Below are 27703 nucleotides of genomic sequence, written 5' to 3' on the forward strand. Positions count from 1 at the left end.
CTGGCTCCTTGACTTGAGACACCTATGCTTCTTACCTGAATGAACAACTCTCCTTGTTTTCTCATCAGCTCTGCTCTACTAGCAACTCCTCTGACTCACCAGGAAACAGGGAGTCTTTCAGTTTCAGTGTTGGCAGGAATAGTACACAATGAGTACCCCAACCAGTAAGATACATTTCCACACAAGCGGTGTATTCAGTTAGTGCTAAGGTGAATGTTCCATCAGCACAAGTATTTCTTCTTGTGCAATAGAACCTTCTACCTGTCTCCTTCCTCCATGTGCTTCCTACATCAGTTGATGGGGTTCCCCAGTGCTCTGGAGTAGATTTGGGGATGGCATAGTGAGATGAGATGGGGGAAATCCTCCTGTTTTTACTAGAGCTGATCCTTGCCAGCCAAAATGTATTTGAATATTGTGCTATGATGATGAATCAGAGATAATGTGAATTACTATATGTCTAAGAGTAAGGTGCCCAGAAGGGCACTGCCTGAAAACTGGTCTGTAAAAAAAGTAGTAGTAATTGTAGAGTTTTTAAGTAGTGGTAGGGAACTGGACCCAGCAGACACTTTGAAGCCCTGAGAATCAGCTGATGATTACAACTTCAAAGTGCTGCTTGGGACTCTTTGCAAGCCCTTAGCAAATAAAATAGGAACTATTCATTCTCTGTGCACAACATGTACATTTATAACCAATTCTGAGGAAGGTCTATGGCTGGCACTAAAAATGAACAAACTAGGAGCCAGATGAATATTTGATGGGAGAGTGGTACATAAAATGGGTTTTCTGAATAAGTAGTCTCACTGCAGGATGCAGTACAGAAGACCTTTTTTATTTTGGCAGTGGGGGAACCTTTGCAGGCAGTACTTACACTCCAAAAAAGTGGAAAACCTTTGGCCCAGTTTAAATAGTGGACTCCACTTCCATCTGTCCACAGAAATGTGTGCTCCGAATGAATATCATTCAGTCCAATCCAAGCATCAGTTGAAGCACTTTTTAAATGTACCGTGAGGAATGCTGAATAAAAACAAAAGACACGTTTCACCGTAAAAGATTCGACAAACACATCCCCTTAACCTATAAGTGAACCAAGATTCCAAGTTGTTCACATCTATTCTGGCCATGTAATTAAAGCATTTTATGACCAGGTATATTGCTGAGAGGTGTATGGGGTGTTACAGGGTGGATAGTACCTCGGGTGGGGGGCATGTCGTGCTCCATCTGGGATAGTTTGTCCCACCTTTGGTCCCCACCCTGCCCTCAGCTCTCACCTGTGGCTCCTAGAAGCTTTCAGCATGCAACAGCAGCCACACCCTGGCAATGACCAGGTGAGGGTAACTGATGGATCTCAAACCCTCAATGAATTAGGCCATTGGTTGTCAATCTGTGTGCCATGGCATGCTGGGGAGACTTGAGGATCATCCAAGGGAGCTGCAGGGGGCCCATCCTTTAATTAACTTGCAGCCCATTATCTTCCTGCATCTCTCTCTCTCTCTCCTCTATGGCCATCCTTCCTTGAGTCCTCCTCCTCCTGGATGCCTCCCAGTCATTTCCCAGATTCCTAGTTTCTGTGCCCTCCCCCCTCCCGGTTCTCCATTTCTGGCGTGCCAATTTGGTGCAAGGAGATTCCCTGGTGGCTGCCTTTGTCTATTGTTAAAATGCAGGCAACTGGGGGGTTTATACTACAGTGACGTTGGAGGGGAAGGTTTTACTCAGGAATAAATCTGCACTTTGGAGAGCCTGTCCAAGTGCATGAAGGGGCTGCCAATGTGGGAGGAGGGATGGCGGTTGAGATCTCTCCAGCAAGGGAGGCAAGGAGGCAGTGAAAAGTAGCTTGCATGCCTGTGTCATCAGGCAGTGTAGGCAGCAGCCTATAGGCCCCACACCTTTTAGGAGCCCCATGACAACGAATCAAAATAATATTGATTTGATCTTGAAAGAAAATTACAATCAATCTTTCTTAGTTTAATGTTATCCCACTATATCACGCACATGAGGGCCCCCCTGAGATTTTGACTGCCTAGGGGCCTCCACTGGGTTTAATCTGGGACTGTGTGCCATTTGCAAAAACGGGGTTGTTTCCATCCAAGCTCGCAAGTAAATCCCAACAGAGTTCAATGGGGCTTCCTCCCAAGTAAAATGTTCATGAATTGGGGACCCGAATGGCTAAAGTCATATGTGTATGTAAGGAAGGAGGGAACTCTGTGCATTGCAGCAACGCTGCCCTGGTTTCCAGCTCCTCCAAGTCACAAGCAGTTAGTCAAGTTACCTGAGTGGCAAGAGCAGGAGCCACATTGTAGCAGTTCCTCTGGCATGAGGAGAAGTTGAGCAGGAGGACTTGGACTTCTAAAACTTTAAGTCCATAAGAGCAATATGTTTTAAAAGAACTGACCTTGAAAAGCTTTGCTTGTTATAGAAGCCAAGTTTCCTCCTTGTTTTTTACAAGCAGTTCGTGCATCAGACCAATTTTTCCTGTCTTCTTCATTAAACCCAAACAGTTGGAAGCACTGGGGGAAAGAATACAAACTCAAAACTCTCATCAATCATGATATGGTTAATGAAATCAACAATCATGAAATGGTACTGGAGTAGCAGACATGGATTATTTAATGACTTCAGAGAGGAATCAGAAATCTGAAATTTGTTGACTAGGGTTATCATAGAGTGGAGGATGGGGCAGAGGTGCCTACCTGCTGCAGGTTGGGGGAGAGACTCCCTGGCAACTACAGCTATATCTGCTGATAGCTCTACAAGTGTAGATTTACCACTGATAGGAGTTTACAAAGGGGTGATTGAATAACATATTCTTTTAATTGTATGCTTTTTGTAATATACAGCCCACTCACAACTTGCGCTGGGGTTACGTTCTGAGGTTTGTGCAAACCCCACAATTGTGTATAGTCAGAATATTTTGGAACAGCCCACACACCTTTTGGAAGCTTTGCACTGAATGGGCCTTGCCCCCTTTGCAGGGCAGTGAGCTTTTAAGCTTTCCATCTTGTGTGCATTTAATTTCTCTGATCGCAGCTGACCAGCCACCAAATGTATGAGGCTGCCATCATGCAAGTTGACTGTAATATTCATTGTAAGCTCTGTAAAGAGCCCTTGCATAGAACTGTGGACACAGAGAGCAATCTCTGCATTGTCATAAGCTCATTGTATGCACTATAATAACTGAGAAGGGACAATATACCAGTTATATTTGCAGTCACTTTCTTAATAATAATAATAATAATAATAATAAATTTTATTTATATCCCGCCCTCCCCAGCCGAAGCCGGGCTCAGGGCGGCTAACAACAATCAACAATCAAACAATCAAATATTCACACATTCTAAAAATATTACATTATAAAAATCAATTAAAATCAAATTAATGGCAACTAATTAAGCAAGATTCTAAGCAGGTTGCCAGAGGAGGGAGTCAGGCTGCGCCCTGACCAAAGGCCTGGTGGAACAACTCTGTCTTGCAGGCCCTGCGGAAGGATGTCAGGTCCCGCAGGGCCCTAGTCTCTTGTGACAGAGCGTTCCACCAGATTGGAGCCGCAGCCGAGAAGGCCCTGGCTCTAGTTGAGGCCAGCCTAACCTCTCTGAGGCCTGGGACCTTGAGGATGTTATTATTTGCAGACCGTAGGTTTCTCTGTGGGGCATACCAGGAGAGGCGGTCCCGTAGGTACGAGGGTCCTAGGCCGTATAGGGCTTTAAAGGTTAAAACCAGCACCTTAAACCTGATCCTTAGTTACCTTGTTATTAAAAAAAAGCCAGCCATCAGCACAGCCCCCAACAGGTACAGGCATTGTGGGAGCAACAGTTGAACGGACAGAACTGTTATGCCTTTCACAGATGAATTTATTAGCAGTACCACAATTTGTATCATACCATAAACCTGAAAGAGGAATTATGTCTTGATCAGTAAGATTAAATCACTCCCAAGTGAAAAAGCACACAGAGACCTTCAAGTATATATTGCAAATGAAAGATTGGTAACAACAAAGAGCAGCCACCACTTTCCTGAAAATAGAGCTTGTGAGAGACACCATACTGTTCCTACATTCTGTGGTATATGTCAATCATTCCAATCTGCGATCTGCAAGCACATGATACAGAAGCCATGCTGAAATTAAACCTATGTGGGTTAAGCCTCAAAGAGAGCCTGTCCATGAACTCTGTGTTGTTTTAAGTTCCATATTGGATGGAAGGGGGATTATGTATACAGGAAGTCCTTGTTTTGCACAGGGGTTACATTCCGGACCCCTGCAGGTGTTTGTGGAATGTGCATAAGCCTGCTCTGTCCCATTCCCCCTCTTTTCATGACATCTTTAGGACATTTTGGAGCTACTTCTGGGTGCAGTGCTGTGCATGCGTGCATAATTGCACGTCATTCAGACACACCTAAAACGGTTGTCGCCTGTAAATGTAATACGCAATTATCAGTGCTTTTTTTCTGGCACTCAATGGTACTCAATGGTACACAGTACTGGCATCCTCCCCCCAATCTAGCGTGGCCTCCAGCCACTAGGCCCAGTCAGCATCTCTCTTACACAGCATTTTCCTTTCTGTCTCAAAAAACCTTGTGCTTCTTGCTGCTGCTGGTCTCCAGCCTTGGAGTCCATGGGACTGCAATCTCATAGTCTAGTCAGGAGAGTTGTGGGCATTTCCTGGGACTCTTCGCCACTGAGTTGGTAGCAAAAGCAGCTGCTCAGGGCCGAGGCTGGTGTGAAAGGAACGATGAGGATGCCGAGCAGCCAGGGCAACTGTCACTGATGCAGGAGGGCAAAGCTTGGGAGCGGAGGAGGCCCAAAGCCTGCAGGGCCAGTGAGTGGGTGCATCGCTGTGTCATACAGTGGCTGAAGCATCCCATTCCCTCTTATGTAATGGCAATGACTGTCCCCAGCTAGGAGCTCCCACTGCTCCACCTACCCTGAGGCTATTTCCTCCCTTTGTGAGTCATCCCTGTCTTCTCTGCGTTGGCTCTGTCTCCGCATTAGGTGACAGGAGAGAGGGAGAGAGAGGGAGGCTTCAGGTGTGTTAGTAACACTGAGAGGTTTCTTTATCCTTCAGCATAATCTCTTTCAGCTCTCTGGCCCAAGAAGGGTACATGGTGAGTACCAGCACCTTTTTTTCTAGAAAAAAGGCACTGGCAATTATCCAGAATATAAACTGCTTAAAGTCCCAGAGTTAGTAAAGTAGCATATATAAAAGTCCATGTGGCAGTTCCCAAAATCTCTCTTACTGTATAAACTTGTCCACATGATAAATATATAGTGTCTTTTAAAATATTTTAATATCCTGTCATATTCAAAAGAAGACAATTAAAGAGCTGTAAAACTATTGATTTCCACTCCCATTTAATGTATATTTATGGATGGAATAGTCATTGTAACTACAGATTCAATATTTGATAGGTATTTATTGTCAAGTTTGCAGATTCTTATAACCCCCCCCCCCAATGATAAACTTTTATTCTACTTGCCTGTGATAGCCTTCATAGCAACACATGTTTCATCATCATTTCCAGAGTTGGGTTCACCAGGTGCCCAGGACGCATAGGTCACTGGAGTTTGATCCAACCAGCTATAGAAAATAGTAAGAGAAAACGGGACAGAATAATGTAATTTGCCCTTCATTTACATTGCATACTTTTACAAAAGAAATATTGGGGGCAGGGTTGTGGGGCGTTAGCAAAGGGAACACCAGGCTGATAATCTATTTAGCAAAACTGAGCATTTAACAATATTAATTTACAATGATAAAGAATATTATTTACACTGTTATTTCATTCTTATCACCAGGCTTTGCATCTCTTGGTGGCACTGTATATATCTAGCATTACTTTTTCTCCTTTTACCTTTAGAGGGACTTTCTTTAAAATGCAGGGTCTCATGATTAGCAGCCATAGCAATTTCTAAGGCTAAATATGGAAACACAAGAACCTGCTCACTGAGCTCCTTTGTCTTCTTGTCTTCTTAAGAGTGGTCATGTGCCGCATTTTAAAGTGAACAGTCCTTTATCTGACAGGCTTTTAGGGGACAATCTTTTATTTGAAGATCTGTCCACTATAAAGCTGGTTTAAAGAACCCCAGGTCTCCTGGTCATTCTCTTCCCTCAGCATGGTGAGATGTATTGAAAATATAATGAAATTATAGCAATTATTTATAAATTCATACATACAATTATAAAACATCCCAAACAGGACTTATGCAAATCAGTGCCTTCTTTTGTTCCCTGCCCCTGCTTTTTGGTAATGCAGTTCCTCTTTTCTTTATGATGTCTAAGTGGCCTCTCTATGTCTTTCCAGGATTGCACCTTTCTGACTCACTCTGACCTCAGCCATGGCCTAGCCCTATAAAAATAAAAATAAAATACCTATGACTGGCAGGTAGAAGTAAGGGGGCTGTCAGTTACTGGGGCCGTTTATTTTAATTAGAGGAAAATGATATGTCTGTATTTTATAGGTAGAATGTAATATTTATATTTGAAAAATGATTAAATTGGTTCTTCTTTCACATAAAAGCCTCCTTTCGTGGCTGTAATCTTCAAGTCTGAGGGGAAGCAGTAGTGAGGAAGATCTGAAAAAAGCTTGTTGGTGGGGGAGCAAGGGGCAGCTTGCCTTTGCACTGCTTCCTTGCCAACTCAAATGAAACGGGGGGGGGGGAGTATACCAGGTGTGGGGAAGTATGACAACAATCAGCTCTCAGCTCTCTCTAAGCGGGAAGGTGAAGCCATTTGCCTCAGGTGGCAGATCTGACCTATGTCCCACTCCCATCATTATGCAGCTGCCAGCCCCACTGGGGCTTCACCTGTGCCACTGCCACCACGCTGCTGCCACTGCACCCTCTCTGCCGCTGTTGCATTATAATGCAGATGCAGGCAAGGGTGCAGCTGCTGTGTCAGGACTGGCAGCAGCATGGGCACAACAGCAGGGACAGGGAGGGTGTGGGAAGGGAGCTTAGATCTGTGGCGGATGCTATCGTGGGGGTGGTGTTGGGGTGTTTTGCCTACAATGACATAATATCTTGGGCTGGGCCTGGTTCTCAGTCTCTTGCACTGGAGTCATAAAAGGCCATCAGTATTAGAGGGAGGATGTCATGGGAGAGGGAGAGTATCAGTGCTGCAATGTTCAGAGCATGGCTGGAGCAGAGCAGAAAGGAGCAATTAACTAGGAGCACGCCACATCCAAGCTACATACAGTAGCCGTAGAAGTCAGGCAGAGATTGGTGCCCTCTTCCTCAACACATGAAGAAAGAGGGTGGTGCCCCCAAAAGCTTTGGAGGAAACGGCATAATAAGTGAGAAGTTCCATGCAAATGAAAGAGACAAGGGTGTGATGCCAGCCTCGTGAATTGTAACATTGTAGTTTTAGATTGTTGTAACCTATCCTGAGACCTTATCATTAAGGATGGGTAAAACACGTTAATAATAATAACAAGGCCAACAAGAACTAGAATGCATAATTCTGGGTCTGATAGAGCCAGGGGCAAGTCAGAGTAGAACAGCGGAAGGAATAGAGGGAAATAGAATGGCTACTGAAATCTTTGAGCAAAGGGCCCACCAGTTAAGAATTAGCCTGTGGCTCTGTAGACCCTTTGTAAAGTCTACTTTAAAAGAGCTAAAATAGTCAAACAGCTAAATTGGCTGAACTACAATATCCAAATCCCTGTTGGGCTCTCACTGACATAGCAGAAGGAAAGGTGGTATAGGACTTTTATTCTCTATCCTTTTCCGGCTACTCCCCAAACTATTTCACTTTTATTGGAGACATAAGTTTTACCACCTTGTGGGGGCATACTGGGGGCTAAGTGCTGGATCCTTAGGATCAACGCCTTCCCCTGGTATGTCCCTTGCATGTATGCATTCATTCCAACACTGGGCTTTGATGTCAACACATCAAGGGCTGTGAAAGTTTCTGAGGTAGCACAGAGGAGGTAAATGACAGTCAGTTTTCCTCTCTAAGGTCAGTCTTCCCTATCCTCCATCCCTAGACACCATTACAGGAACCATAGGACTGCAGAGTCAATCTATATATCTGGGAGATTAATTGAATCAGTTTAGAGAAAAATGGTGAATATAACATCCTTCTATCCAGATTATTTAACATTAACCTATATATTATCTAAGAAACTTAGTATGATTTACATTTTTTAAAAAAGTTGTTGACTTACCCAAACTCTCCATCAAGACCCATAGTTAAACCAATGTAAAGGTCACCAGAGTGAGTTCCATAATAGTTGTTCTATAACATACAAAAGAAAAATGGGGAGTAAATGTAACAATAAAGTAATCAGATATATTTACAAATCAGCCAATACAAAAAGAGACTTGTAATTATAAACATAACATGTTTGTAGTTTATTAAAACACATAAAGCTTTCAGTTAAAAGAAATTAAAGCCTGTCAGCTAAAATTAGAGAAAACAAGGAAGTTGTTTATTATGGATTAATAAACTGATGTACCCGTAATAAGACCATTGGTACTTAACGTGAAAAGGATTTTTGGGTCAATGTAAGAATGGGCATTTAGCTCCCTCTAGCAGTCACAGGCAAACTGCAAACTGGAAAAAAATATTCAAATTCCTCCCTCAGTTTGTGAGAGGCAATAAACAACTTGGGAGGAAGATTTCTTAAGTGCTGAACTAGGAACTGAGAAATCAAGGTCCAAATCTCCACAGCCATGAAGTTACCTGGGTGACCTTGGGACAGTTGTTGTGGGGATTAAATGTAGAAACCAAGAGTCCACCTTTAGCTCCTTGGAAAAAAAACCCAGAGGAAAAGCAATCTGACTTTTCTTTTGTTTGGTTGCTTCCTTTAATAAAGAAGGGAGAGGGAGAAAACTGATCTGCCTTTCCTCTGCTGTGGGAGAGGGACAATGAGGGGAGGGGGGAAAGAGTGGTGCTTCAACTGGCTCCGGAATCCCTCATAAAAACCAGACAGAAGCCAAGCTGTCACAGAGAGATAAAACATAACAGAAGAGTGTAGTGGGGCTGTTGCAGGTTGCAAGTTGGGGGAATGTATGTGAGGGAATATATGTACGTATATATAAAATAAAAAATCTTTAACAACAAGGGAAAGCAACACACTACAATAACACAAACAAGGAGATACAGAAATAATACAAGCCTATAGTGAAGATGTAGAGAGTCAAGAACAGACTGCTTTCCTGAGGCAAAATTGAAGAAAAAAACCAATCTGGATTGTGCTCTAACCTATCTTGTATATACATTTTTTTTTTCCTGATGGCGAAGAGTCTCTCTGTTTTCTTTTGCTGTCATGTGTCTGGCTTCTCTTTCCCTTCTTTGGCTTGTCTCAATATAAAACTGGCTTTCAACAAGGGAACAGTTTGGATTACAGTACTTCTTTCCAGCTTGCAATTTTGACTGCAACTGCTAGAGGGACCTAAATACACATCCTTGACATCAGCTCAAGAGCCCCAAGAGAACAGATGGTTTACTGAAGATTTTTAATTATCTGTAGTATAAATTACAATGCAGCCTATGCCACCTGCTTTCATGTCATAATGCTGCCCATTTCACTTCACTCTTCCACTTAGTGAGTTGCACTTCTTTGTCTTCTAAATGAAGAGATGGGGAAGGAAAATTAAACAAGCAATGAAAAAGAACTAGAAGAGGGAAAGGATAATATGGATCTATAAAGAGTTTCATAATGGATCTAGACAGAGCTTTTTTTCAGCTGGAAATCACCGGAACTCAGTTCCGGCACCTCTCAGGTGAGCACCATTGCCATTATAAGAGAATAAGGGAGGCATTCATGGTGAGTTCCATTCCTGTTTTTCTAGAAAAATAGTGCTGGATGTAGAGAAAAGCAGGAAGGGAGGTTAGGGAGGTGAAGGCAGAGGTTGAAACCCACTATGCTTTCATTATAGGCCCCTGATAATCTGTAGAGAAGCTCCTCTTCCCAAACACAGTGGTGCCCCGCAAGACGAACGCCTCGCAAGACAGAAAACCCGCTAGACGAAAGGGTTTTCCGTTTTGGAGGCGCTTCGCAAAATGAATTTCCCTATGGGCTTGCTTCGCAAGATGAAAATGTCTTGCGAGTTCCTGCAGGGTTCCCCCCCCCTTTTCTAAGCCGCTAAGCCGCTTATCAGCTGATCCGCTAAGACGATAAGCCACTAAAAGCCGCTAATCCGCTAATAGCGCTAATCCGCTAAGCCGTCAATGGGCTTGCTTCGCAAGACGAAAAAACCGCTAGACGAAGAGACTCGCGGAACGGATTCTTTTCGTCTTGCGAGGCACCACTGCATTTTGTTTGTGTATTTCCATCATGTTTCTTTGAAAACTGGATATTGCTGGATAGAATATTGAACTTTGCTGGCATGAAAATTAAATGCTTAGGCACAAAAATACATTTTGACCTATTGCTCTGCATCAAGCCTTGATCTGTGATGATTATTTGGGTGAATGGATCATACCCCCCCCAATTCTCACTTCTTTGTCAGTGTCTTACACTTCAATTGAAGTACATGACCACATGTATAAGATTAAGGTTCTGGTGACCCTATCCAGAAGAAAATGTTTAATAGGCATTAAAATAGCCACAACCCATCATTCATCTGCAGTGGCGTAGCGTGGGTTGTCAGCACCCGGGGCAAGGCAAGTAATTTGCGCCCCCTAACCCGTGGATTTGCACCCCCTAACCCGTGGATTTGCACCCCCTAACCCTAACTCCCAGATGTTGCGCCCGGTGCGGCCGGCCCCCCCTGCACCCCCCACGCTACGCCACTGTTCATCTGGCTATTTTTTAAAAAAACCAAGCTGTACTTCATTAGGAAAACATATGTTCCAAATATTTCTTACGTATTTCCACAAAAACTTTCTTTCAGTTTCACTTTCAATGACAGTAAGATCTCCACCATGCTTCTTGCACAATGCTCGTGCTCTTTCTGCAGATGTACTTGTATTACTGACATAGTACTCATGTTCCTCATACAAAATCCAGCCATTATCAATTATTTTGAATGAATAGTCTGCAAAAGAAGACATATATTTATTTATCTTATTTAAAGTAGTTCTTAAATACCCTTCACCAAATGATTCCAGAGAGTTATACAGAAATATGCATAACGGTAATTCATGCAATCAGTGCTATAACTAATAAACTTTAATGATATTAATGGGGATCTCCCCTCCTCTACATTAGACAATCACACACATCAGTTCAGTTTGAAACACACAATCTACACCCCCCATGCATTTCTTATTGCTGGTTCACACTGTAAAATTAATTTAAAAACAAAGCAGTTTAGTTACCATGATACTATATTTTATATATAAAATGAGCACCTATTTATTTATTTTATTTTTATTTATTGAATTTATTTACCTCCCCAAACCCGCAGGTCTCAGGGCAGTTCACAAAATAAAATCAGACTATAAAACCACAAAACATATAATCAAAATAAAAACAACAACCCAATAACACACCCCCCAAACACATTTTAGAAGGGCATAGGATGTCAATCAAATCAACCAAAGGCCTGGTTAAAAATGAATGTTTTGCCTGGTGCCTAAAGATGTATAATGAAGGAGCCAGACAAACTTCCCTGGGGAGAGCATTCCACAGACAGGGAGCCACTGCAGAGAAGGCCCGTTCTTGTGTTGCCACCCTCTGGACCTCTCAAGGAGGAGGCACACAAAGAAGGGCCTCACAAGATGATCTCAGGGCTCGAGTAGGTTCATATGGAAAGAGGCAGTCCTTGAGGTATTGTGGTCCTGAGCCGTTTAAGCCTTTATAGGTCAAAACCAGCACTTTGAATTGGGCCCAGTAACAAATTGGTAGCCCATGCTTTGGCAGGCAACGTGCTTGAGAGTGGAACAGCCATAGTTTCCCTGACAGCCGACCTTATTTGGGACAGGGACAAAGAGTGTGTGACTCCATTAGTCTTGCATTGAAGGTGCAACAAACCTTCAGGCAAGCAGCCAGCTTTTTTGAAGATCTGAGCTAGAGAGCCTCTCTTGAGGCTCCCCAAAAGTCTGCTGGAGTGTGCTGGCAAGTGGCTAATTGGCGTGCCTCAAGCTTTCAAAGTCACAGTGGATGAATGGTGAGAAGAAAGGGGGTGGGGTGATCCTACATTCCAAAACTGCAATGTTTCTACTCTAGACAATTTGGGTGACAAAGGGAAATGAACTAAGCAGATTATGGGGGAGGAGAAGCAGAAAGGGAAGTTATAAGGATATAAGGTACAGTGGTACCTCTGGTTACGTACTTAATTTGTTCTGGAGGTCTGTACTTAACCTGAAACTGTTCTTAACCTGAAGCACCACTTTAGCTAATGGGGCCTCCCACTGCCGCTGCGCCGCTGGAGCACGATTTCTGTTCTCAACCTGAAGCAAAGTTCTCAACCTGAGGCACTATTTCTGGGTTAGCGGAGTCTGTAACCTGAAGCGTATGTAACCCTAGGTACCACTGTACAGCAGTCAAGGAAACCTGACGCTTAGGAGCACAGGAATCTACTTTATACCTCCAGCTAGCTCAGTTTTGTCAACACTGGCTAGCAGTGGTTCTCCAGACTTTGTAAGGAATCTTTTCCAATCCAACCTGGAGATGATGATGGTTAGCCCATACCAAGGAGAATCTACTGACAGAACTTTCAATGACTGAAGAAAACTGCTGGGACAATCCCACCCCCACCTTCCCCAACACTACTTAGGACCTACTTGTCCCAAGAGAAGGCAGAAATTTGGGTGCCCAGACTATGGAGCACAACTATCCTTCACTCCTGAGAGAATCATTCTTGGCCTGAGAGAGCTGTTAAGGCAGACCCACCCCCACCTTCTATGGTGCAGCTTTAAAAAGACCAATGTGACTTGAGGGAAGGCAGAATCACCCAACATACCAAAATCATTGCTTGGTTCAGGTTTCAACAGTACACCTGAAAAAGCAAAGACAAATTAATTATAATGGATTATAGTATCATTTGTATTGTATTATGTTATTTCATATAGCAAGCAGGAGTTCATAAAAATGAACGTAAAGTTTTATTTATAGCATACCACATTTCTACATCTTTGTGGAAACACAGGTAAAACCTAATGTGAAAGAACAATCAATAGCTCTGTACTCACAATAGCCTCAATGGCCTAATTTCTTGTTCTTATTGAAATGGAATAGAGGCGACTCAGAACTTACGCTGGGGTTATGTTCCGGGGATAGCACCTAAAGCCCAAACCATGTATGGTCAAAACATATTGGGTTCAATGGCAGGGATGAGACGGGGCTTGCCAAAGTATTTTTTTCTAGCCACCCACCCCCTTTTGCCAAGCAGATAGGTTAAATGTGGATAATTTGTGAGTGATCTGTGCTTCACATCTCAGACTGTCATAATCTGAACTCTGCAACATTCATAGCAAAGGTTGAATGCATTTCTCGTTATTTTCCCCTCCTCTCAAAAAGGCATGCATCTTAAAAAGCCAGGCTTCAGCAGTGCAGCAAATGAAGGCCTTGTTGGCTTTGTTTAATGGACCAGTAGTAAATGAAAAGGAATCTTACCTCTTTTAATTTGGCAAACCCAACTGAGAAAACTGTCACAGTGGAAAGTGATCCAACGATTCCAATTCTGTCCTATTCCTCCACATTTTGCATCTGGTTCATAGAAAAACCTAGCGCTCCTCATTTCAAAGTTTAGCTACAGTAGAAACAAACTTTTCTTATTCTTATTCTTTTTAAAATTCGTCCGTGGCAACATAACAAAAAGGAGACAGACTTACAATAGCAGTCTTAGAATGATTTGTACCCATGTGAACATCTACATATATAGAAAGAAATGGGTTGCCATTTTCTTATTAATGCTGTCTGGGTGCAGGCTAACATTACTCTTATACCTAAAGAGGGACAGGAGTTGACCTTAGTAAAAAATTATTGACCAATCTCATTACTGAATAATGACTATAAATTATTTCAAATGCTTTTGTTAGGAAATTTTAAAAAAATTCTATAAGACTTAATATACACCATGACCAAAGCAGATTTTTACCTATCAGACAATTAAGAGACAATGTCATAAATCTGTTTGAGTATTTGAGCTGTCATAATAAGCAAGCTGCACTGATTTTTCTGGATGCAGAATTTTTACATGAAAGAGTAACTGAACTTGCGGATTTGAAGATGGAAAAAATACTGTTTTTAGAGAAAATAGAATGGTTAGATTTTAAGGAATGAATACTATATTTAGCTGCAAGATAGAGATCCAGAAGTCTTTTCTTCATTCTGCCTATGTTCTTTTTTAGATTAAGTGGCTGTTTTATATAAGTAAATTATAAAACGATACTTTGTAATGGGCATGTATTTTTGTATATCAATAAGTAATTTCAAGCAAATCTTGTAGACTGCATACAAATAATATGTTTAAAGACTTTATTGCTGGATATTTCAGTTACTAAAGGTTTTAAAATGCTGCTATGTGATCTGTCCAAGGTAAATATGAGAACAAGAGGGTGTGTACGCCAAGGTTAAAGACATTTTTGTAAAACTAATAATAACTTTGCTATCAATACATCAGCATTACTCTTTTACTTACATTAGATCCATCACTCCAAGTAAATCCTTTATCAGGATCCACATTATTCAAACCAATCCAATAAGTGTCATCAGTACGCCTAAAATATATAAAAAATAGTGATTCAGAGTCTAGAAAATTTCAACAAAGGAATGTATTTCATAAATCTGATACTCTGGTTTCTCTTCAGATCGTATAAATCTTTCGCCTACAGATTTCAAACATCTGAGTTTTAAAATTTGCATTCACTACTAAAATATTCTCTAAAAAAATATTATACGTGTGTATCAGTTCATTCATTTAAAGCTTGTTACATCATCAAATTTCTGGAACAGGTGTGCCATTCTCAGCAGGAAGGATTAAAAACAAACAAACTCACATCTCTTCTAGAATCTTCTGCTCTTCTTCACTGTGAATAGAAATGAGTTCTCCTCCAACTGCTCTACAAAACTCTCGTGCTTCAAACCAAGATTTCTTTTTACTTTTGTTTTTCGTATAGGCCTAATGCATAAAACATAATTAAACATTGATAATAAGCACCAGCTTTTAATACATAACACTCCCTCCCTCTAAATATTGCTAATTTCCTTCTTTGTTTGCACCCAGGATTCATACCCTGATAACCTTTTGAATTCAGACTCCAATTTCATATTCTGCCTCAGATTCTACTACTTTTGATCCTGACCACTAACCAGTACCAGGCCAGTACCCTATTCTGTCTTTATTACAGACCAACAATTTATTCATGTTATAGAAAAGAAAGGAGCTTTAAAATGTGAGCTTCATTCATTCTGCTACAACTAGAGATATGTGACAAGGACTGGCACCTAAGGCAACCATAAAATAGTATTCCTCTCCCCACCAGGGATACTGCCACCTGAGGTGGTTGCCTCACTTTGCCTCATGGGTGGGCCAGTCCTGTGTATGAATCACCCCTAGGATAAATCTGGTGAGCATTCCTTATGAAATTCCTACTTGCTCTTTCTTTCTTTTCCTGAAGACAAATAACATATTTCTATGCTAGTTGTAATATAAAATGTGGGACCATAAAACAATCTCATTCAGAGTATGGTTTGCATGAGTTCCCATTTCACAGATAAGGAAAGCAGCTAAGGGCAAGGCAGACATAGCATAATTGAATGTATTTACACCATAATTGAATGTATTTACAACCTTTTGGAGTCCACGGCTCCCTTGAACAACAACATTGTTTCTGTGGCACCTCTGTGGGGCTTAGAAACACACTTGTGTCACCCCTTGCCTACAGCACTGGCATCCTCTCAACCTTTTTTGGACACCCTTCCTTGTGGAGTGTTCCCTCAGCCTCCTCTCCCCTCTCCTTGGAAGTCCTCTGGGAACCTGCTGCTGCCACTCCGGGTCTCTGAGTCTCTGAGAGGTGCCTCCTTACACTGCGCCAAGGGGCCTAGCCTTAGCGACCTGACGGAGACTGGCCAAAGGTGAATGTGAGGCCAGCTCCTTACCTTGGGAGGCAACAGTGGCAGCAGCAGGCGCTGCTGGGAACTGCATGGCTGAAAGGCTCCCCTTCAGTGTCTACCTCTCAGCTCCCAGGCAGGCATTGCACACAGCAAGCACAAGAAAGGCTAGTGTGGGGGCTGCCTGCCTGCCTGCCTGACCTCCCACTTGCCCATCCATTCCCAAGGGCTGGTGGACTGGCTGGCTGGGCCTCCTCATCCACTTGCTTGCTTACTCCAAGGCTACCTCAGCTGCAGGGGCACCATTTGCCTAGAGAGCATATAGCCAGGGCTACTGCAACAAACAGCCATGCAGGATTTGGGGGGCAGAGACATGAGATGGGAGGGAAGGAAAGAGGCCAGTGTTGCCTGCCACATCCCTGATCATCATTCAAGGTACTGCAGGGTGCCACTGGTTGAAAACCCCTGACATACACAGTTTTTAAAAATGTAAATAACCCTGGGTGTGAGGACAATTAGAGTTTTCCTCCCAATGCAAATAGCAGTTATGAAGTGGTACTCTTCTTCAGATTTCAGAAGGACTTATGTGGGTCCTGATCCTGTCTGAGCTTCTCCATACTGCTATTTCACTTTTAAAATACTGCACGTTACTTTTAAAACACTGCACATGTTAATTACTTACATATGTAAGTACTTACGCACACTTGTTAGAAAATAATGCTAGGTGGCTTTACTGCTGTACCTTAGAAGAGCATCTACAGTGTGTTGGGCTGCCATATGTCTGGGGGGAATTTCCAAAAGGTGGCACTTTGTCCTGGATCTTGAAATATGGCAACCCTAACAGTATGATCAACACTAGTTTGTTGAACCTTTTTTAAAGATTCTGTCACTGTCAGGATACAAAAGATCTGGATAGCTATGCAGCCTTCATTGAGAATTAGTTGCACTGTTTTTGTTGTAAGCCTCATTTAATTATTATTATTATTATTAAGGTAACTGAATATTTCAAACTCATTTCAAAAAGTAAACTTGAAGGATCCCCTCCCAATCCCAATTCACAAGGAAAATTATCTTAAAATTATCTGAAAGATGTGTAGAATTTTTCTCCAGTTCCTCAGCCTGTAGTGTCACAAATTTTAAGATTCAACAGAATATACAACAAACATTTTTGGTTGGTTTGAATTTGGTTGGTTTGTGCTCTACTTAACAGGTGACAAAAGTTGCAAAACACCATAAAAAATGTTCCTTCTGGATAATGACTCCATAAATATAATCCAGAATTATCTAATTAAGCCAGCACAGCTGCAAATCTCTGGGCCCTGGGTACCCTTTCCTCTCCCTCCCGTGAGCCCAGAGCTGTTTTACTGGGCTACTGTCAATGTGGAATTATCTTTCACAGGCCAGTTTGAAACTGATCTTATTGAACAATTTTAGGTTAATGTTGAAAAATAGGAGACAAGAATTATGAATGGTCACACAAAATATGAGAGCCGCAACAAAAAGGGTCAGTAAAACAGAAATAAATATGCAGCTACAATATGTTAAACCACCAACAGAAAAATTCTGAGCCCAGAAATGAATGAAATTCACAGCATTTCCACACAAAAATCTAAGCTTTCTTCATATCAGTAGTAGAATAAATAGGGCAGCCAAGGAAGGGGGAGTCATTTTGTTGCTAAACAGTGGAGAGGCAGAAATCCATTCTGATCTACAGCAGAAATCCATTCTGATCTATAGCAGAAATCCATTCTGATCTACAGCAAACCAGCCAAAGATCAATTTTGAAGTTGACATTTCAAATAAACTAAAGTTCAAAACATTGAACTAAACTACACAATAAAATGAATCACAATTTTAAAAAATCCATTGAACATTTATATTTAAACTAAAACCACACTCTCAGATGGCTTGCATGTCTACCTTTTCCTTGCTATTTAAGCAAACAAGAACTTAGACGCAAGAAACACTATACCTACCTTAAAGCACACATGTCTAGTACTGCTTGGACGCCATCCTACTGGGCACGGCTGCAGAGGAGTTGGTTTGGGGGCAGGAGTTGTTGTCACACCTTCAGCCCATTGTTTGCAGATGAAGGTTGCCTTCTCCTCACAGTTCACAACATCCCACAATCCAGCTGCAGTCCCAGTTCTCATGGCAACACAGCCAGAATGTTGCCCTTTTGGAGATAAAATTGCCAGTCCAATTGAGTATCTGTTCATATGTGTAAAACTACTACTAATAATGACAGTGTAGAAGCCCCTTGTGAAATATCACTCCAGTTAGGCTTCAGGAAGTACCTACCAGGCATTTCTGAATTCCAGTGGGTGAACAGAGCACTGTCTCCAGTGGTCCAGATAAATGTCCCTGGTTGCTGTACATCTGAAAGACCGATCCAGAGATATTTTTCAGAATGAAGCCCAACTAGACTAGTCAGGTAGGCCTGTTCATACCTGCATAGAAAAATAAGTAATAAGTGCGTTAAAAGTGAGTGCACCTTTTTTAAAAAAAAGAAGTTAATTTTCAGGACATACTGGAGTTGATGTGCATTATTATTATTATTATTATTATTATTATTATTATTCCCAGGGCATACTTAAGGTGGTGTCACTCTGTACATCAGAGGAGACATAGTAGCCAACACACTGGAAAACCATGAAGGGTTAGACTCCACTACAGTGTCATGTAGGTAACAATACTAAGCCTGATGAGTACTTTAGTACAGGGGATATGCTATTGTCCTCCTGCTCAAAGTGCTCAGGGAGATCTTCAGAGGCATTCAAAAGAGGGAATGCTAGATAAATAGGTGGCTTCAACACTCTCACATAGATTGGGTGCATGTGTGTTCTAATCACAACAAAGAGGTAAATGTTCTAGATATCCTCAATGACTGTGACCAAGGGCAGCTGGTCACAGAACCAACCAGAGGGGTCTCAGCCCTGACTTAGGCTGCTTACACACCATATATAGAAAGCAATGCTCTTAATAAAACTGAGGAGTATCGTTTACCCTTCACAGAACTACAATTCCAAGCATGCTTAATAAACTACAGTTCCCAGGATTCTTGGGAGCGGGGGGAGATGTACTTGAAATGTATGGTGTGTAGATAGCTTTAATCTTAGGTGGTGGCCAGAACCTGCTGCAAGATGTAAACATTGTTGAACCAACTGGGGAAAGTGACCACAATGCTATCAAAAGTAAAAGGTTAAAACAACAACACACACCTATGCCTTCAGGTCAGTTTTTACTAAGAAATACATCTACATATTATGTCTACCAGCATAATCTACAGGTCTGTCACAAGTCTGAAAAAAGAATTACAAGTGCATCCAGAGTAGGTAACTGAGGCACATGATTCTCTGTTCAGACTACACACATATAAAACAGCAAAATACATATATACAGGAAATCATCAATGGGCTTAGAAGATATTCTAGAAAACATGCACCCATTTGAGATAGAAAAATCATTCAAGCTAAGTGTCTTGTAGTCACAAGGACAACCAGTAAATCCCTGATGAGCAAATTGAGATTCATGCAATGCTGCTGCTGTCTCAAGGAAATCAGTAAGGCCACAGATTGCAAATCTAATAGGAAGTTCACAATAAATGCTGAGCAGATCATTCAAGAAAGTGCTTGTATCCAGTGTTCATTCTATTTAGTGTAGACACATAAAAAATAATGAACATGGCTGACTTAGGTCCACTAATGTCAACAGATCTAGTCTGAGTGAAATTTAGATGGACACAACCAAGAGTAAGAAAGCTGTGCATAAATTTTAAAAATAAAACTAATTGAGCAGATAGTCATAACAAAATCATCTTTTTTCTTTCATGGCCAGGAAGTGGGGAAAGTGGAGTGAAGAATGCCCTCTGAATATCAAGACCAATTATTTTTCAGTTGAATATTGAGAAATATAGCTTTTTGTAGTTTATCAATATTTAAAATGCTTGTTTCTTCATTCTTGATCTAAGGAAATTCTTTTTCATACCTGTTCTCCACAGAAGTTAAAGATCCCTTATTTATTTCACAGAACATCTTTGCTTCTGAAAATGTTAGAGATGTTTGTCCAATTAAATAACAATAGATACTGTGCCTTTTCCAGCCCTGTTCATATAAAAGAACCAACAACCACATTACTACAATATTAGGTTGGAGACAATGAGGTTTTTCAAATGACACTGCTGAATATGTACTAAAATGGGAATCTCTGTCCATCATGAGGCACCACAGAAGTTGCACAGAAATGTCCTATATGTTGCCTGGGTCAGTGATGTCACCCTCTGAAATGATGCAAGAGTCTTTATCTCAGCATAATAATTAATGCTTATTATTATTATTTATTATATTTATATACTGCCCTTCATCATAAGATCTCAGGGCAGTTCACAGTACTTTGACCATTTGACAATTCTTTTTTGAGCCCAGACTATCAATATAACAATCTAAAGCAGATTATGGGGAATAGTCTGGTATAAAGTACATGAGTCTGATTTCTTCTGGTTCTGGAGTAGAACATACAACACTGTTTTAAGCAGAGTCAGAATGTAATCTCCTTCAGTATTGTCTACTCTGAATAGCAGCAGGTCTTCAGTGTTGCTGCCCAACTTCCCTTTTCCCTGGAAATGTCAGGGATTGAATCTGAGGCCTCCAGCATATGTTTGCCACTGAGTTGCATCACCAGCAATTTTGCCCATCTCTATTATCTTTTGCTCTTTGGGAAAACACAGTTGTGTGAAATAAAAAACAACAACAGAGCAATCCTGCTAGCTAAGGAATAAAGTTGAATCTAACCATTGAAATGCATAAATTGCTGAATGGATGATGAAGACCTTCCAATGTATACTTGTACTTTTCTCTGAATCAGGAAATGTTCCATGTATTCAGCGAAGAATTCCCAAATTTCAAAATCTGAATCCAATAAAGGAATTACATTGCCCCTGTGAGCACATACCTCCATGAGCACATCAGAGCTCTATCACATTTATTAGCTATAATACAGAACTAGATTCCAAGGGAAACTGATTAAACTGACCCATCTAGCCCAGCATCCTGTTCTCACAGTAGTCAACCAGATGCCTTTAGGAAACCTGAAAATGAGAGCTGAGTACAAGAGTACTCTTCCCTCCGGCAGATCCCAGCAACTAGAATTCAGGAATTCCCGTAATTTTATCTATTAATTTTCCCTCTGCTTGTGCCCCCTACAGGAGTCCCTCATTGATGGATCTGAGCAAGCCATCATGTCCACACTCTTATGGTCACAAGTTGCTGCTGAGAAATTTCAACTATTAATTAGCTTTAAAACCCTGGTAGAGAACATAAATGATAGACATATATGTGCATTTAACTTTTTAAACCACTTCAGACTTACTCTCTGGCAATTTGAATCAGCAATTTCAGGTTCTTCAGGAAGAACTCCTGAAGGTTTTCTTTTACAAATGTAACCAAGTTCCACTTCACAGAAATAATCTGCCCAGTATCCACCCTGGATGAAGAAACATAAATACTGGTGAAAGATGATTCACTATCTCATTTTCTTGATGCTTGGTGTCTTCCTTGATATCTACAACCAAAACTAATGAACTATTCTACTGAGAAATACTGTGCTTGTTAATGATAAACAAAACAGGGTTTCAGGTTGCAAGAAATGGTAGCATTCAAACATAAGTGGTCATCTTAATTCAAAAACTTAAGGCTGAGCTGGTCCAGTTCCCACTGATGTAAGATTTTCAAATATAGAAGTTTAGGATTGAATTATTTTGTTTTTTAAAAAGCATTATTTAAAATTCTGCAGTCTTTGTATAGTATGTAAATTCTTTTAGTTTGCAAAATTTGTTCTGCGTTATGGTTTTACTTTGCATAGTTTATTTCGGTTTTTCTATAACTATGATAAAGAGCATTCACTATCAAAGAACTGAAGCATCACTACCAAAGACTTTAAGTCTTACTGAGCCACATGTTTGGCTTCTGAGATTTTAAGAGAAAATTCCCACACAAGCAATGGTGCAACTATGATCAGCTGAAAATGGTTTTTTTTTTAAAAAGGGAGATGAGATTTTCAGGAAAAAGAATTCTGCATGTAGTATCATATTGTACACTATTTCTGTGTTCTAACAGAATGTAAAGGTAAAGGGACCCCTGACCGTTAGGTCCAGTTGCGGACAACTTTGGGGTTGCGGCATTCATCTCACTTTACTGGCTGAGGGAGCCGGCATACAGCTTCCAGGTCATCTGGCCAGCATGACTAAGCTGCTTCTGGCAAACCAGAGGAGTGCATGGAAACGCTGTTTAACTTCCTGCCGGAGCAGTACCTATTTATCTACTTGCACTTTGTGCTTTCAAACTGCTGGGTTGGCAGGAGCAGGGACTGAGCAACGGGAGCTCACCCCGTCATGGGGATTCAAACCGCCGACCTTCTGATCAGCAAGCCCTAGGCTCTGTGGTTTAACCCACAGTGCCACCCGCATCCATACACTAATTTCTCAACAGGAGTGAATGGTGTGCTGGGTAGTTTTGCAGAGCTTCTCCAGACACTAGCATTGCCACTTTCCTGGCACTATAAATTTAAAGGGGTATCATAAGCAGCATTGGGATGCAGGTGGCACTGTGGATTAAACCACAGAGCCTAGGACTTGCTGATCAGAAGGTCAGCTGTTCGAATCCCCGCGACGGGGTGAGCTCCTGTTGCTCGGTCCCTGCTCCTACCAACCTAGCAGTTCGAAAGCATGTCAAAGTGCAAGTAGATAAATAGGTACCGCTCTGGTGAGAAGGTAAACGGTGTTTCTGTGCGCTGCTCTGGTTCTCCAGAAGCAGCTTAGTCATGCTGGCCACATGACCCGGAAACTGTATGCTGGCTCCCTCGGCCAATAAAGCGAGATGAGCGCCGCAACCCCAGAGTCGGCCACGACTGAACCTAATGGTCAGGGGTCCCTTTACCTTTACCTTTACATAAGCGGCATTAAGCAGTATTAAACAGTCATGGCTTCATCTAAACAACCCTGGGAACTGTAGTTTGCTAAGAGTGCTGAGAGTTGTTAGGAGACCTAACAGAGCTTCAGTTCCCAGAATTGCCTGGGAATTGATTTTTCAACTATTCTAAAAATTGAGGGTTTGGCATTCAGTTTGCCAGACTGACTCTCAATATTTCACCCAAAAAGTCAGTTCAAGACCAATATATCTCTACTGGAAGTTCCATATTTTTACCTCCCCATTCATGATGACACATTCATTCTGGACATCATTTATTTGTGTGGGTTTTCCTTTCTGCCACTTGGTGAATGTCACTTTAGTACCATCACTCCATTCATAATACATCTGAGTCTTCTGGTCATTCAGTCCTATCCATAGAAGATCTGTTGGCTCTAAGAACATAAAGGCACCTAATTAATTTGCTCTCACACTTTAGGTACAAAGAGTCCAGATATTGAACAGGATCCTATCACAAACAGTTCTATGGTACATAGATGTGGAAATAAGATAAAATTCACAACTGTAATTCAAATAGACATGTCAATGTGCAGCTAGCTAAACAGCTTATTGGAGAATGTCAGTCTTCAAATGCAGCACAACAACTGAGGATAATCTAACTGGCCAACCTTGTGCTCTCTGCATGTTTTAAACTATACTTCTCAACATCCCTGACAATTGATTATATTGGCTGGGGTTGATGCGACTGAACCAGGTTGTTGAAAGCGATAATAGTCCATGTCATCTCATGTTTGACCTGTTTATCTTCATGTATTTTTCAACAGGACAGAGACCTCAGTAACATTCCATCTTTGCATGTGTAACAAAAAAGCAACACAAAATACCATCTCTCTTAATCTCACATATATATCAGATACCAGGAGAACCAAATTTCCTAGATGTACTTACGGTAGCCAAGCTGAGATATGACAAAGCTGTATTCTTCAATGTGGTGTATACTTATTAAATCACCACCTTCCTTCCGACAGGATGATAGGGCACTCTTCCATGTCTTGGGGTCTCTGCTAAGGTGGTAACAGTGACCTGCATATGCAACCCAGCCATCTGGACAGCTAATTGGCTGAAATCCATCTAAAAAGAAAACAGTCCTTTGTAAGATAGCATGACTAGATGGAGTTTTTTAAAAATAATAATTTATGTGCCATTATGATGTCATTGACTCAATACAGAATTTAGTAGATTCAAATCAGGCAATTGATATTAACAAAAGAGGGTAACCTATCCTCTCATATGATTATATTATTGTCAATAAGTTAACAAACAGTTCTTGTAGTCATATACTGTACATTTTTTTACCTGAGAGAATGTGGGTTTGGTGTACAATGGCAGTCATAGATGGAAACGCTCCTTATCTCCCTTGTTGAAGGCAACCTGCTCAATGCCCCCCACCAGTCCTTATAAATTATCTATTCTCTGTGACAGAATTTGGGATAGAGAGAAGCCTGATCTGTGAACATACTTCAGAGCGCCCCTTTACTGCGGCCACCAGATTTATATTTGCCAACTCCAGGGAGTCCCTCACCCTTGGACAGGGTTGAATTGACCCTAGCTTTGAGACAGGTCACAAGGAAGCCACTAGCTTCAGCTGCACTTCGAAGTCCTCTTCAGTGGCACTCAAGGAGGGTTGGTGCATCAATACCACAGGTGGCCAAAGCTCCTGAGGGGGTGGCTTCCAGGAAGGTCACCCTCATTCTCTAACTAGTTCAAAGTTCAGCTGTTCTGAGATATTTCTTCCTTACATTTAAATCCCACCTTTATTTCATGGAATTCTAGAAAATCTACTACCCAGGTACTGACCATACCTAGACCAGCCTAGTACAGTTTCTGAAGCACATGCATTTAGACCATGCCTGCAGTCTTTATTGATTGATAACCTATTATTAGCTACTGTCAAAATACTCTCAGCCATCTCAATCCAATAAAATGTTTCCCATTACATATGCCACTACAAACAGCAAAACTGTATTACTGTATAAATATGGACAATGTCACCCTCCATAAATCATGATATAATGATATATAGGGAAGCTTCATTCCCAGTTTATCGTCCTACCTGAAGGAATAACAGAAGCATCTAATGAAGAGTTTGCTTTTTTGCAAATGTATCCAAGTTTCTCTTGACACTTATTATTCTCCCATTTGCCAACCTTAGACAGCATCGATCCACATATTTTTTCTGTTTCTGGAGTTGGGCTGCCTTTAAGAAAGAGTGAGACAGGTGATAATTGCCTATGTTAAGCTATGTTAACATTGCAACATTATTTTAATAGTACTAAGCCATTTCCATAAAACACTTTTTAATATATAGTCAGCAACGATAAAGTTTAAATTCACCAGCATAAAAAAATAATAAATTAGCCATTCCCCAGTAACTGCCCTCATCTGTCCTGTCCCACCACTATCAACAGCTTATGGAAAAGCCTCTTTAAAAGTGTGAGAAAAGAGGGTCTGTCTAATTTCTACAGGAATTGAATTCCAAAATTGTGGAGCCACCACCGAAAAAAGCCCTATTACACATGTACTTCAATCTATTGCCATCCATGACTTGTTTGTGGATGGAGGAATTGACCTGGCATGTGTAACAGAAACTTGATTAGACGTGGCAGATGGGCCTGTTTTTGCCACTGCTTGTCTGCCAGGTTTTTCTTACAGCAACCCAAATCATTGGGGGGGGGGGGTTTCCAGTGATTTTTAGGAAGTCACTGGCTTGCACCAGGTGTCCTACTGGGGAGACCCAGTTTTCTGAGTGCATGATCTGGAAGCTGGGCAACCTCCCTGCTGCACCAAGAATTCCATGCTCAAGCTGCTTCAGGTCATGGTGGATGTTCTCCTTGGAGACACCTCGTCTGGTTGTCCTAGGGGATTTTAACATCCATGCCTTCTACAGAGCTCTTTGAGAATCAAATTGAGTTATTTGTTGGATTGCTGAATTATGTTATGCTGAATTATTGTAACAATTGATTTGCATTTTCATCGCTCTGTTGTCAGCCACTTTGAGCATGTTTATAGGGAATGCAGCATACAAATTTAAATAATAAATCAAAAGGTTCCTATTAAAAAAGAGGTAACTGAGTGGAGAGAAAATGGCAGATGTTCTCAGAATGATGATCCAAGCAGCTATAGCAAAGCATTAGGAAAAATAGCAATACATTATATTTGGTTTATCATTAAACCTGTTTAAATAGATGTATTTTATGTAGTATAAACTCTGGATCTTCTAATCTACTGTAAATCCCTTCATGCAATTAGCATATGTGATTGAATTGTTGGCACCTTGTTGGCACATAGATGTTCACTCACCTGGAGCCCAATTTAAATATCTTAAAGGATAGTTGCCCATCCACTGCCATCCACTCTCATCATCTAAACTGTTCAGCCCAATCCACAGGTCAGCAGGCATACAACTTGTTAATCCTATTTAAGGAAAAGAAAATCAATTAGATTGCATTATGAAACTAGGAAGTTTATATTTATATTTATGAAGCTTTTTCTACTGGTAGTGCTGCGTATCAATCAGAAATTCTTCAACTGAAGCCTTTCACTCAGCTTATAGATGCAATGCTTCATCAGCTTCAGCCAATGAATTTCTGCTTCTCTTACAGTTGTTAAAGACACAGAGGACCAGCAAAAGATTGGTAACCGAGATGCAATGAATATTTCATACTGAAATGGTCTGAAAATGACTGAATCTAAATTAATTCTTTGGGTGATGGGAGGGTACATCTAATATTATCATTTTGAAAATGCTATTTCTAGTTGAGACAATATTAATTAACAGAATATCCTAATAAACTGATCACTTCTTTAATATGCCTTGTTATGTCCTACCTGTCACATACACTTGTTCCTGTAAATCAGTGATGCTCAGTAATTCTGCATTCTGTTGCTGACAACTTTTTCTTGCTTGGTACCATGTTAGAGCTGAGTCAGAATTGATCTGATAGAAGTCCCCGGTCCAGTGGTTTCTGGTCCAGAATAATTCATCATGGTCATCTGTAATCATTGTTAACGAGTGTCAAATCATCAAATCACCAATGGTGAAGAAAATTTAGAAGCTGGATATGCTCGAGTCTTTAATAATCTGGGAACCACTTTCCCAAAGAATACACAAAGCAGAATGGTGAAACACAGAAGTTTATGTGATCAAAAGACAGTATTGCTGGCAGTCCACCATTAACTGATGGCTTCCCCAGTCCCATCTTCAGTGTTAATGCATAAGGTGTGGATATCTGCAGGGGGGAAATCTACACATAAATAACTCACTATGTACCCCAGGACTTGGAACCCCATGTGCAATCAGGACTTCCAAGTTCCAGGAAAGTTTCTGTGAGTTGACTTTCTCCCTGTAAACATCCACACCTAATGCATTGAATTGCATTAACCTGTGTGACTGGTACAAACCCAGGGTACCCCCCCCCTTCACAGCTGCCTTGTTTTCTGCCCCCATCCATGTCAGTGAATCACTTTCAAAATACAAGTCTAGCCTGCGGGGATGCTGGAAGTGTCATTGCATAATCACACATATACATAACAGAGGCATATATTTAATTATTACCCACTCCAAATTGTACATGCATTTCCTCCATGGACTATTTGACCTAAAGCAGAAACAGCTCACTAATAAAAACAACAGCACACCATTTCTATCACCCTTTCTCTGTCCTGTAAAAGGTAAAGGTAAAGGGACCCCTGACCATTAGGTCCAGTCGTGGATGACTCTGGGGTTGCAGCGCTCATCTCGCTTTATTGGCCGAGGGAGCCGGCATACAGCTCCCGGGTCATGT

The 27703-nt window shown here is 41.3% G+C and overlaps 1 protein-coding gene and 1 long non-coding RNA gene across 7 annotated transcripts in view; one reads left to right on the forward strand and one right to left on the reverse strand.

Moving 5' to 3' along the window:
* The window catches only part of LOC309325755, a 111445-nt gene that overhangs the window by 54327 nt on the left and 29415 nt on the right, over nt 1-27703 (forward strand). The window contains exon 3 of one of the 4 annotated variants that reach the window (XR_014149963.1): nt 23888-23975. The exons of 2 other annotated variants lie outside the window; for them this stretch is intronic. This is a non-coding gene — a long non-coding RNA (uncharacterized lncRNA). Of the gene's footprint in view, nt 1-18240; nt 18346-23887; nt 23976-27703 lie in introns of those variants that run through there. One more of the 4 variants, XR_014149964.1, reaches the window with a different exon arrangement.
* The window catches only part of LOC309353005 (macrophage mannose receptor 1-like), a 45993-nt gene that overhangs the window by 14336 nt on the left and 3954 nt on the right, over nt 1-27703 (reverse strand). For 2 of the 3 annotated variants that reach the window (XM_081881849.1, XM_081881847.1), the window contains exons 4-22: nt 26748-26912; nt 26220-26333; nt 24973-25116; nt 23808-23990; nt 23136-23293; nt 21304-21417; nt 19924-20039; nt 18238-18386; nt 17913-18112; nt 14883-15004; nt 14525-14603; nt 13498-13633; nt 12845-12880; nt 10806-10975; nt 8158-8228; nt 5470-5570; nt 3740-3882; nt 2390-2504; nt 865-1014 (exon numbers count right to left, since the gene is read on the reverse strand). In XM_081881849.1, the coding sequence (XP_081737975.1) occupies nt 865-1014; nt 2390-2504; nt 3740-3882; nt 5470-5570; nt 8158-8228; nt 10806-10975; nt 12845-12880; nt 13498-13633; nt 14525-14603; nt 14883-15004; nt 17913-18112; nt 18238-18386; nt 19924-20039; nt 21304-21417; nt 23136-23293; nt 23808-23990; nt 24973-25116; nt 26220-26333; nt 26748-26912 (2466 nt within the window). The remainder of the gene's footprint in view (nt 1-864; nt 1015-2389; nt 2505-3739; nt 3883-5469; nt 5571-8157; nt 8229-10805; nt 10976-12844; nt 12881-13497; nt 13634-14524; nt 14604-14882; nt 15005-17912; nt 18113-18237; nt 18387-19923; nt 20040-21303; nt 21418-23135; nt 23294-23807; nt 23991-24972; nt 25117-26219; nt 26334-26747; nt 26913-27703) is intronic. The other variant, XM_081881848.1, reaches the window with a different exon arrangement.

Source organism: Podarcis erhardii (assembly GCF_964252035.2).
Source record: "Podarcis erhardii genome assembly, chromosome: 12".
Lineage (NCBI taxonomy): Eukaryota > Metazoa > Chordata > Lepidosauria > Squamata > Lacertidae > Podarcis > Podarcis erhardii.